This window comes from Prionailurus viverrinus, chromosome D3 (genome assembly GCF_022837055.1).
Source record: "Prionailurus viverrinus isolate Anna chromosome D3, UM_Priviv_1.0, whole genome shotgun sequence".
NCBI lineage: Eukaryota > Metazoa > Chordata > Mammalia > Carnivora > Felidae > Prionailurus > Prionailurus viverrinus.
This window is the reverse complement of record NC_062572.1, coordinates 49877965-49890621: the sequence shown is the minus strand read 5'-3', so window position 1 is coordinate 49890621 and position 12657 is coordinate 49877965. Positions and strand designations below refer to the sequence as shown.

General features: G+C 40.2%; 1 protein-coding gene across 8 annotated transcripts in view; it reads right to left on the bottom strand.

Annotated features, from left to right (window-relative positions):
• TAF4B (TATA-box binding protein associated factor 4b) overlaps positions 1-1277 on the bottom strand; it is a 179162-nt gene extending 177885 nt beyond the window's left edge. For 6 of the 8 annotated variants that reach the window (XR_007145943.1, XM_047828514.1, XM_047828516.1 and 3 more), the window contains exon 1: positions 469-1274. Coding sequence is in view for 6 of the 8 variants with exons in the window: in XM_047828514.1 (XP_047684470.1) it covers positions 469-811 (343 nt within the window). In the remaining 2 variants the exon portion in view is untranslated. Of the gene's footprint in view, positions 1-468 lie in introns of all 8 variants that reach the window. The other 2 variants (XM_047828512.1, XM_047828518.1) reach the window with 2 other exon arrangements.
• Positions 1278-12657: the final 11380 nt, after the last annotated feature.

Here is a 12657-nt window from a genome sequence, read left to right as displayed (position 1 = left end):
CTGGTACCAGAAAAGCAGTGAACTTATTTTAGCTAGCTTAAATTTAAAATCCTCTTTTAGTCTTAACACACAAGAAGTTAAACTTTAAAAAAAAAAAGATATGGTTATCTAAGCATGTAGATATATAAATTGGTCTCTTCTGCATATGAAAATAAACTTTAGTTATATTCTATCTTCCCCCACCTAGGAGCTAGTGCCTCAAAGGTCCTCCTGAATATACTGTTCCAGCTTTCACTGTGTCACTTAGGTGAAAAGATTCTTTCCTTAAATATGGAAAGAAAAACTGTGCAGTAATGACTCAAAGAGGCTATATCAGTTGTAAAGCCAAATCACTGCCCTGCAAAGTCGATTATGAAAGGTTCTCTTAGCTGAGTTTTTTAAAGCTAACAGCATGAAGGCACAATCCGGAGCTGCGACGTTTCCCGTGTCACCACTGGCTGGAAAAGCTGGAAAAGGTGATCGACATACCTGGAGGAAGCTGCAAATTAGCAGGCAACTGGATTGTTGTGGTGTTGGGGGCTTTCACAGCGACTATCTGAGGAGCAGGCAGCGGAGGACCGCTGCTGAGTTTAGGAAGAGCGCTGACAGAAGCCACTTTGGTCACCAGGGTCCCCACGGGGGACCGCAGGGGCTGGGACACCGTGGACTCCACACAGACACTGACAGGAGCCTTAGTCACGGCGCCCAAGGCCACCGGAGTGCTCTCCACCCGCACAGGGAGAGTCCCAGCGGGGGCCATGGTCACGGTCCCGGAGGCGCTCACACCGGCGGGAGGAGCGGCGCCGGCCGGTTCCGTGAGACCCGCGGGCATCCCCCAGGTGGATCAGCGGCAGCTGCGACGCTGCCGTTCCGGGAGCAGAGGCGAAGGGAGGCTTGACAAGCTGCAGCCGACTCCAGAGCAGTTCCGGCTCCACAGCATCGCTAGGGAGAGGCGCAGGGGCCGCGACACAGAAGTCAGTGACGGACGCCGGCTGGACACAGACCCGCGCGTCCCAGACCTCCCTCCGGTTAGTGCGGCCCCGGCTGCAGCAACATCTGCCCGGCCGCTCGCCGCTTCCTCCGGGGAGCTCACACGTGCGCCGGCTCAGCCCGGCGCCTCAGCCTCGGGTCCCGCTACAGCGGAGCCCGGCTGCGCGGTTCCCGGAAGGGCGTCACTTCGGCTCCCACCACCCAGAAAAACTCTGCGCCCCAGTTCCCCCGCCAGAAATTTAAAAACTACAAACCCGGAGCGCCCCAAAGGCCCCTACACACACTCGGCATGGCCCCACCGCGCGGCCACGCCAGCCATGTTTATATAGCCACGCGGAGACCTCGCGCACGCGCACAGGCCGCCGCCGCCGCCCCGGGCTTCCCCCGGAATCCGCCTCTGTGATTGGCCACATACTGGAATCGCGCTCGTGACGTCACTAGGGACGCCTCCAGAGGGCGTTAGAATCTTCCCCCAGAATCAGGAGGAAGGTGGGTCAAGTTGCCAAAAATCTACCGTGTGGGAGGGGCGGGCCGCACTTGGAGAACTGCGACATTCGCGTTCCTCTTCTTGGTATTCCCAGTTGTATGTTCCTTTAAAAGCCAGGAGTGTAATTTCTACACGCTTGTACTTTTTTAAGGAAAAATGTGGCGGACTGGTTTCGGAGAGCGGTTTAACTCAGTAAGAATCACGCTTCCTCTGTTTTTCTGCGGGCTTTGCCCTACAGCGTCGCCAAACGAGAGTTACAGTTGACATTGTGAAAAATTGTCCTTTTCTTTCTTTTAAATATGTAAGAATGGCGTCTAATTTTATAGTCTGTAAAATATGTCTATTTTCATATGACTTTAGAGCTGAACTGCCCCAAGGGAAAATCTTTTTCTTCCTTTGTGCGGCTATTGATGTCTGTCACCTCTAAACGTATTTAAATTGTTATACACACGTAAACATTTTCTCCTTGAAAACTGGGACAATGTCTTATGATTACCACATCCTCAGATTCGAGCAATTAGATCTTAACTGCAATCTTAGATATTATTTGAAAAAGTGTAGAGTGTTTGTTAAATGAATCAATAAAGCCCAATATACAGAGAAACTTGCTTTTTAGAGATCTAGTCAGAGAAGATGCCTTGATTTCAGGCTTTTGTCATAATACTACGTTTGTAGGACCCAACACTATACGGAAGGAGATTTTGCAAGTAGGCAGGCAACCTGACCTTTACAGCTTCTGGTTTTCTCTCTCCCTGTGTACTCCAGTGGACAGGATCTACTCACAGCCCTCACACTTCACTACATTTGCTGTTTCTGCCATCTCAACCAGTCCAAATCAAGAACCCATCTTATGATTCAAATCATTTACAAACTTCCCCATTCCATGAAGACTTACTTGATCACATAGCTTCCAGAAAATTTATAGTGGAATTGGGGAGAGGAAAACTAAATTTATCGAGGGCCTCTTGTGTGCTGGTCACTAATAGATACATTTTCTTGTTTCTTTCTTTTTTTTTTTTCTTTTTTGAAACAACCACTTCAATGTCCTAACTTAAAAACTGCAGTTAAAAGACTAATTTTCTAAGAATCTGGGATTCAAAACAGTCTGTATGAAAGCAAAGTACATCTCTTTCTATATCTCCACAAATGTCTGATTCATCATATATATGCACTCTGCCCTTGCAAAATGCCTTGCACATAAAAGGTGTTTAGTAAATATTAAATAGATCTATGCAACATTTTCAGTGAAGCAAAATGGTCTCATGGATTCGAATCTTAGATCTGCTTTTTTACTAGCTGGGCAAATTGTTTAGCCTTGTTTTTTCTCCTTACAGTATAATTCAGTAAATACTCGCAGAAGACTCAGAGTTTGCTCCAATGACTCTCCCTTTCCAAACTTTCATTAGACCCCACCCCCAACTCACATACTTTGTTTAGATATGTAAATAACCTCAATCAAGTTACAAAGAAGCTTGGCTGAGGAAGTACACTTTCTCTTTAAGTGACCTTGAACATTTTGTTATACTTGTTTATATTTGCTTCATTATTTGTGTCATTGATGGGAACTCTAATATTCTAGTTGCAAAGAATATACTTCTTACCCAGCACAGGTAACTACCGTCCTGAATCTGGAGTTTAGTAATTATTATGTTTACTACATTTCCTTTCTATAGAAACTTCTATTAATGCAGCATACATAGGAAGCAAAATGCATTTTATCTATTTATGTAAGAAAAGAAAAAAATGCAGGGGAGGATTATACCTTGATTTTATTTTGTCTATCTGTTAAAATATTTGTAAAATTAAGGCTGTTGAAAATACTTATTCATTTACCTTCTGTCTTAGTCCATTCGGGCTGCTGTAACAAAATATCACAGACTGGTGGCTTTTTTTTTTAAATTGAATTAAAATTGATACATAATATTATATTAGTTTCAGATATATGACATAGCGATTTAGTATCTTTATACATTATGAAATGATCACCTAGATAGGTCTAGTTATTGTTACTATACAAAGTTATTGTAACATTATTGACTGTTCCCTATGCTGTATATTACATCCCTATGACTTACGATTTATTTATTTTGTAACTGGATGTTTGTACCTTTTTATTTATTTATTTTGAGAGAGAGAGAGAGAGCATGGCAGAGAGAGAGAGAAAGAAAGAATCCCAAGCAGGCTCCATGCTGTCAGTGCAGAGCCCGACAAAGGGCTCAAACTCACAAACTGTGAGATCACGACCTGAGCTGAAAGAGTTCAACACTTAACAGACTGAACTAACGAGGCAACCCTGGATATTTGTACCTCTTAATCTCCTTCACATAGGGGGATTAGGTGATGGGTGGCTTACAAACGGCAGAAACTTATTGCTCATTGTTTTGGAAGCTGGAAGTCTCAGATCAGGGTGCCAGGATGGTCGGATGAGGGCTCTCTTCCAGATCACAGACTTCTCCCTACATCCTCACATCCAGGAAGGAACAAAGACTCTCTCTGGAGCCTCTTACATAAGGTACAAATCCCATTCATGAGGGTCCCACCTTCATGATTTAAGCAACTCCCAAAGGCCCCACCTAGTTAATACCATCACATTTGGGAATTGGGCTTTCAACATATGAATTTTGGGGAGACACAAACATTCAGACCACCTTGTAAATGAGGGACTAAGTCAATTGTCCAGATACTCTGATCATCAATTCAGGTAATGAAACAAAACTGAACAAATACAGAATTTAAATTTCCATGATTTCACTATTTTACACACATATACACACACACTTAAATTTGGGCAAAACCAAAGGCTAAGGGTATGATTATCGGGTGGACAATGAAAATTACTCTTATTATCCTTCTGATTTTCCATATGCCTACAGTCTCTTCCAAAAATGCAACTCTTGGGGCACCTGGGCAGTTCAGTCGGTTAGATGGTTAGGCATCTGACTTTTGATTTTGGCCCAGGTTATGACCTTACGGTTTGTGAGTTCAAGCCCCACATTGGCTCTGTGCTGACAGTGTGGAGCCTGCTCGGGATCCTCTCTCTCTCCCTCTTTCTCTACTCCTTTCCTGCTCTGTCTCTCTCTCTCTCTCTCAAAAAATAAATAAACTTCTAAAAAGCTAAAAAAAAAAAAAAAGGAAAATGCAACTCTTAATCTTGGGGTTGTGAGTTTGAGCCCCATGTTGGGTACAGAGATTACTTAAAATTAAATCTTAAAAAAAAAAAAAAGCTTACTACTCTGTAGATTTTAAACAGGAAGGCTTTATCTGTGAAATGAAATCAGCTGAAAAATCTGCCTGAGAAAACCTAACTATTTGGCTAAGATGGTGATGGCCTCAGCTTCAAACTGAGTCAGAAACAAATGGCCTCAAGTTCTCAACCTTGAATCAGGTCCAGTATCTGTGCTTTTACATTAAAAAAAACATTTAAATACTTTTCTGCAGTAGAACACATTCCTATAACACCATTCTGTCATTTCTTTCGTCTTAAAGGAATGCACCTTAAACGCTTAAGTTTGTCTTCGTTAGTGACTTCCATTTTTAATGCCTTCACTAAAGGTTTAATGAAGTTTCAGACACTTTTAATGCTCCTACAGAAAATGGATATGATTGAAAGATTCTATCGTAAGAGATGTATCACACTATGGAATACGAATCAGTCATTCAGTTTACACTTGTACATTTATGGAAAAAGGATCATGGTATATTGTTAAATGAAAAAAGGAGGTTATACAATAGTATATAAAGTAGGATTCTATTTTTTGTAAGTTAAAAAAAATTTGGGGAGTGGGCACCTGGGTGGTTCAGACGGTTAAGCGTCCAACTCTTGATTTCAGTTCAGGTCACGATCTGACAGTGTATGGGATGGAGCCCCATGTTGGGCTCTCCCTCTCTCTCTGCCCTTCCCCCACTCATTTGCACACTGTCTTTCTCTCTCTCTCTCTCTCTCTCTCTCTCTCTGTCTCTGTCTCTCTCAAAATAAATACATAAACTTAAAAAAATTTTAAACTAATAAGCGGGTAGATATATGCTCAGAGGAAAATCTAGATTATACAACCAAACTGTTAACAGAGGACATCTATTTGGAGACACTCTAAGTGATCATTTTCTCTTTCTATTTGTTTATTTTCTAATTTATTTGCATAATCAGACGTTAATACAAGCTTTTTCTTAAAATATATGTTCTAAGCGACAACTGAAATCTTTTAAGTACAGCTAAGTCCTCCCTGGTCTCCACCCGCCATAGCACTCAGGAAACCACTGAAACTGGGCAACTATATTAGCCTGCTTAAGCTATGCCAGGCAGAAGCTTATTACAAACACTGCCTTAACCTGGGAAGATGAGCATTTTTAAAAGTGTGAGTATTCCCTTCCTTTCATTTCATAATTCAGTATAGAAAACGTAATGACGGCCTAAGAAGCCATAATCTCACAAATGATCTTTTATTTTCTAGAAGATTCTGCCATCACAGAACTTTTTACTCGTATTGTCTATTTTAGCACTCATTCTCTTGAATTATACCTTCTTAGAAGATCCTCCTCCCGGCTCCCTTCAGTCATTCATTCACATAACCAGTGTTCATTGTATGCTTACTCTGTGCTTGACAGTAAAGAGTATATCAATGAAAAAAATAAAAGATAGAAATCCCTGTCCCTGTGAAGTATACATTCCAGGGGAAAGAGACCATAGAAAAAGAAGCCAATAAGGGGAAGGATAGAAGAGGAAAGACCGGAGAAGTAGGGAAAGGAGTTTTGTCTTGTGTGTGTATTCTCCACACAGTAATAGGAAGTCCATATTTCAGCTCTCTGTTCTTAGTCTGTACTTTCCTTGGGTGAAAACATTTAATTTGATGGCTTAATTTCCATCTATCTATATATTTATGATTTTCAGACCTATCTATCTATCTTTGGCCCAGATTTCTCTGCTGGCCTCCAGTCTTATATAGACAGCTGCCTACTTCTGTCTGGATGTTTCACAAGTTCAAACTAAATTTATTATCCCACCTTCAAACCTGCTTCTCCTGTGATTCCCTATCTCAGTGAAACAATCAAAGGTTTTGCATATGCCTAGGATGTAAAATTAGTGATTGACCTTGACTCTTCCCTCTTTTTCACTCATTTCAGTGAGTCATTAAATCCTGTCAATCCTGGCATCATATCTGTAATATCTCTGGAATCCATCAACTTCTCTCATTACCACTGTTACTCTTAGTTCAAGCCCAAGTACACTCACTTAAATTATGCTAACTGGGTGCTCTCAGTAACTCCTGCATTGCCCCTCCTTTGTTCTGTTCTCTACTCTGCAATCAGATTTTTATTCAATATGTTCCTTTAAGCGTTAACATTGCAATTATTTTCATTATCTTTGATTTAGGATTATTGTTCTTTCTTACTGAAAGGAGCCTAAAAAGAAAACTATTACTATTTTTAACTATTTATAATTCCATCATTCCACCTGAATTCTTATTTTGCATATTACTTTCTAATCCTTGCCCATTACAGTCTTACCACTATGTGAAGTATACATATGGTTTTCTATATCATTTAGAATCAACTGTACTTAAGTAATTTTCCATGCCTAAACTAAACATTTAAATCAGGTCATGTGCATAATTTCATACTTCTAAATGTCTTTGTAATTGTCATTTTATGCGTAATATTTATTAAACAAGAACACATAAATGTTTGCATATATAATTACAAATTATGATGAATGCTACAAAGGAAAAGAAGAAGGTACTTTGAAAGAAGATAATGGACAGGATCTAATTTAGCTAGGGAGTTAGGGAAGTGTTCCAGGGCTTAAAAGAATGCCAGAGAGACTGGTGCAGAACAAACCAGAGGAAGAGTTGCCTAAATGAGATTGGAGAGTGGGGTCATGTGATGTGCAAATGAAAGCATCCACTCTCTCTTTCTGTATGTATGTGTGTGTATGTATGTATATATACATACATACATACACATGTATTCAATCCTCATTACTCACAGATTCCACATTTGCGAATTCACCTACTTCCTAAAACTTAAATAAATAGTGCTCTCCAAATCAATACTTATGGTACTCTAGAGGTCTTTTGCAGGCATGTGCAGAGCAGCCAAAAATTTGAGTTGCCAAATGCACATGTTCCCAGGTGAGGTCAAACAGGATGATGCTGTGCCTTCTTGTTTCAGCTCTCATGCTGTAACCAGTTGTCCTTTTTGCTGACTATTTAGTGTCATACTTTTCATATTTTTGTGCTTTTTGTTGGTGATGTCTCTGCTTAAAATAACCCCCAGGCATAGTGCTGAAGTGTTGCCTTGCGTTTCTAAGAGCAGCAAGGCTGTGACGTGCTTTACAGAGAAAATATATATGTTAGATAAGCATCTTTCAGGCATGAGTTACAGTGCTATTGGTTGTGAGTTCAGTGTTACTGAATCAACAACATATATCAAATAAGGTTCTTTAAACAGAAATACACAAAGGGGCACCTGGGTGGCTCATTTGGTTGACGGTCTGACTCAATTTTGGCTGAGGTCATGATTCCCAGGTCATGGGATTGAGCCCTGTGTTGGGCTCCATGCTGAGTGTGAAGACTGCTTGGGATTCTCTCTCTCTCTCTGCACCCCCCCTCAGGCTGTCTCCCCACTTATGTGTCTCTCTCTCTCAAATAAAATTTTTTTTATTTTAAAAAAGGAAACACATAAAACAAGGTTGTGTTCTGATGGGTAGAAGAAAATGTTATGACTAAAGGCTTACAGGAACCTAACACTGTGCTTCCCCTTGAAGTGATGATTGAGTATTGGCTAATGTAGGGTTCTGTAACTTAATAGAACATAACTACCATGGATCATGAGAATCAACTCTATACACACGTTTTTCCCTGAACTACCTAAAATTAAGTTGCAGACTTGCCCCCTTCTTCCAAATACTTCATTGTCTATTTCTTAAAACCAAGGACATGCATTTGCATTACCAAAATACAATGAACATTAGGAAATTTAACATTAATATAATCATTTAGTCAATAGATCTTAAATCAACAGCTCTTTTTCAGTTTTGCCAAGTGTCTCAATAATGTCCTTGATCACATTTTTTTTCTAGTCCAGGGTCCAATCCAGATCATTCATTGCACACAGTTTTGTATCTCTTTAGTCTCCTTTAATCTAGAGCAGTTCCTCTGCCTTTCTTTGTTTTTCACAATATTGCCATTTTTGAAGAGAATAGGCCATTTATTTTATAGAATGTCCTCAACTTGGACTTGTCTATTGTTTCCTCGCAATCATATTCAGGTTAGCATTTTGACAGAAATAGTGCATGAGTGATGCTGTATTCTCTATATCACATTAAGAGATACATGATGATGTAAGTTGGTGTTATTATTATTTACCTTAAATTTGGCCGCTTGTTTATGTTGGTATATTTAAGGTTTGTCACTGTAAAGTTACTATTTTTCATCTTGTAATTAATAAGTTCTTCACAAACTTTGACCTGTTAATTTTAGCATCACTTATTGGCTCTTGACTGAATCAATTCTTACTATGATGGCTGCAAAATGGTGATGTTTTAAAACTCATTTCTTCTACATTATCATTTGACATTCTACTGGCAGAAGTAGTTTTCCCATTTCTCATGTACGTATTGGTGTGGATATTTATGCAGTCTTTTTCAGTCAGTGGGCTATGGCCAGTTACCATCATGATTATCTTGATTCTCAAATTATCCCAGATTTGGACAGTAGGATCTCCTTTATGGTATCTCCTGTATCCTTTTGATGAATCTCCATCAATTTCTTTTTTTTATTTTTATTTTTTTAATGTCTATTTATTTTTGAGAGAGAGGGAGAGACAGAGTGCCAGTTGGGGAGGGACAGAGAGAGAGAGAGGGAGACACAGAATCTGAAGCAGGCTCCAGGCTGTGAGCTCTCAGCACAGAGCCTGATGTGGAGCTCAAACCCATGATCCATGAGAGGATGACCTGAGCCAAAGTCGTATGCTCAACCAACTGGGCCACCCAGGTGCCCCCCCCCCCATCAACTTCTGAGTAACTTACATTCTTCAAAGATCATTCTAGTTATTATATGGAGAGTGGACTTGGGGAAGGCACAAGAAGAAACAAACAAGTTAGATGGCTTTTGCAGCAGGCCACAAGAGAGATGAGGGTGGCTTGAAACGGGGTGTTAGCAGTGGACAGATTTGAAGGTAAAAATCTATGGATTTTTTGTGGTAAATTGAATAAAGTAGCCAATACTGAGAAATGTTAAGGACTTTCACATTTCTAGCTTGAGAAACTGGATAGTGATTTCATTCACAGTGATGGGGAAGATTGGAGATGGACCAGCTCTGATGGAAAAACTCGAGAGTTCAACTTCAAAAAGGATCAAATGGAACATGAAAGTGAAACACAGGCTAGGTGTTATATTACCTTTCTGCCTGTACTTCCTGACAAAGTAGAGATTATTGAAGTAATAGGACTGGATGTTATCACCGAGGGAGAGAAGGTACAATGAAGAGAGAAGAATCCACTTCAGACCTCAACATTTAGTGGGAGCCTAGAAAAAGAAGCCAATAAGGGGAAGGATAGAAGAGGAAAGACTGGAGAAGTAGGGAAAAGAACCCAAAATGGTTAAGTCAGGAAGCCAAGATAAAAGTTTTCACTAGATGAAATGCTGAGAGGTCATTAAGACTTTACTCTGTCTCTTTTGGAATGCTACTCTAGGAAAACAGGGATCTTTTACTGTTGTTCACTGCTCTATCCCTATAGCCTGGAACACTGGCTGACCCAAAGTAGGTGTTTCATAAATATTTGTTGCCTGACTGAATGAATTTGTAGATTATATATTTTTGTGGTACTATTGCATTGATTAGACATAATCTCCAGAAAAATACTGAATAATTACAATGATACGCTTCCTCGTCTTCTTGATATACTATTTCTTCAGGTGGTTTAGTTGTCTTAATGTTTGCCTCTCTAAAGCAAAAATTTGAGGTCCTTCCATACTTAAAAACTTTCCATGGCCCACCTCAACTGTCATCACCCTCTCCTCCCTCAGTGCCTCAAGAATAAAACCCAAATGTAGAATAGAAGTCCTATCACGGTGTGACTCCTGGTTGGCGTTCCTTCTAGCGACCTTCCTTTCCCAAACCTGTCTTATGATGCTGTGCTCCTCTGGCCAGGCAAAGAGGTGGGGGACGAGCTTTCCCCAAGGAAGTCTTCTTCAACCCTCCCTAGCAAATACCCTCCAGTGTGTTTCTCTTCCTCTTGGTAGATCCTCTTGATATATCCCTTACTTTCCTAACTCCCAGTAGATTCTAGGTTCCATTCAGAAGGGCCTGTGGGAGCACCTGGCTGGCTCAGTCAGTGGAGCATGCGACTCTTGATCTTGGGATTGTGGGTTTGAGCCCCATGTTGGGTGTCGAGATTACTTAAAAATAAACGCAAAAAAAAAAAAAAAAAAAAGAAGAAGAAGAAGAAGAAGAAGAAGAACCTGTGTTATTTTCTTGTTTAAACTGCAGTTTGGGGCACAGTACCATGAGGTTTAATGGTAGGAAGGTAGGCCAAAGTCCCAGGAAAAACTTCCCACCTACCGTCACCTCTCTGTTTCCAGGTATTTCTTCCAGAGACTCTTCTCTGTCTTCTTCTTCTTTTTTTAATGCTTATTTATTTTTGAAAGATTGCAAGCAGGGGAAGGGCAGAGGGAGGGGGAAGGGCGGGGGGGGGGGGACAGAAGATCCTAAGCAGGCTCTGTGCTGACAGCAGCGAGCCCAATATGGGGCTCGAATTCATGAACCCCAAGATTGTGACCTGAGCCCAAGTCTGATGCTCAACTGACTGAGCCACCCAAGTGCCCTAGCTCTTCTCTGTCTTTCACGTTCCAACAAGTTTTGTTTTATATCTTCCCTGCACTGTCAAGTAATCCCAGTCCATGCATTTCATTTTGGTTACATTGTTTGGTGATAAGGTGTGATCTCCTCTTGTTTTATTTTTAAAGGAACTTCTGCATGAGAAAAAAAGATTTTAAGGTTGTTTTTTTTTTTCCAAGTTTTTAAGACCTAAAAATTGTCGGCCTTACTGTCTCCTACAGCTTTTGTATATGTTAATCTGGGTTTAAATTCAGATTTGCAAAGTACATTAGTATATCAAAAGCTCTGAGAAGACTTGCAATAAAGCAGCTGTTTTCAAACTTTTACATTTTGGCAACTTTTACACTATTAAAACTTATTGGGGACCCCAAAAATCTTTTGTTTATATGGATTATATCTATCAATGTTTACCACATTAGAAATTAAAACTGAGAAAATTAAATTATTGGTTTATGAGTCCATTTAAAAAATAGCAATAAAAGCCTCATTATATGTTATATTAGCCAAGGGTCCAGTCAAGGGACAGATATCACACCAGTTATTTGAAGAGGGAAAATGTAATAGAAAGAATTATTAACTAGTAGAAGAACTGCCAAAGTGGGTAGAAGAGGACTCTAAGGCATACAGAAGTAGAAGGTGCAAAAAAAATGCATTTAGTCCCTTCAGCTAGAGGGAGAGTGAACATTAAAAGAACCAGGATTAGGAGAGGGACTTCTCTATGGCTGAGATTCAGGCTTCCTCAAAGAGAGTATGGAGCCCACAGTCCAACAGTGAAACAGAAACTTGCTGCAGGGAATTGGGCCATTGCTGATCTATGAAGCCACTGACGGTGGGAAAATCATGGCCTGAGGGTAAAGCTGGAATTCATCTGCACTGAAAAATAATAATAACAGAGTACCAGAATCCAGAAGTCAAACGTTTACCTGCCATTATGGCTCGGCAATATCACTTCAGTGCCCTCTATTGACGAAGTGTAGCATGGTATCATCTGGCAAAGGAAAAAAATGCTTTCAGAGTCCAGCTCTGTTATCACAAAAGAGGGCAAAGAAAGGTGGATTTGTAGCTGAGAAATAAGAAAGTAGCACCCATATTACCATAAACATTTTAAACAGAAAACAACTATTTTTAAAAAACAGTGAAAGTATATGTTTTATATTTTTGCAAATATCTTTAATGTGTGGCTTAATAGAAAACAGCTGGATTTTATATTTACTTTGCATTCAGTTTGCTGCAACTGGTTATTTTGGTTCAAGTCTATGAAGAAAGTCTGGCCTCATGCAGAGTTAGAAAAGGGGAGAGTATTTTAATAGCCTTTTCAGATTGTCGGGGATATTCTTTGCTGCTGCATCAAACTTAACAAGTAGCAG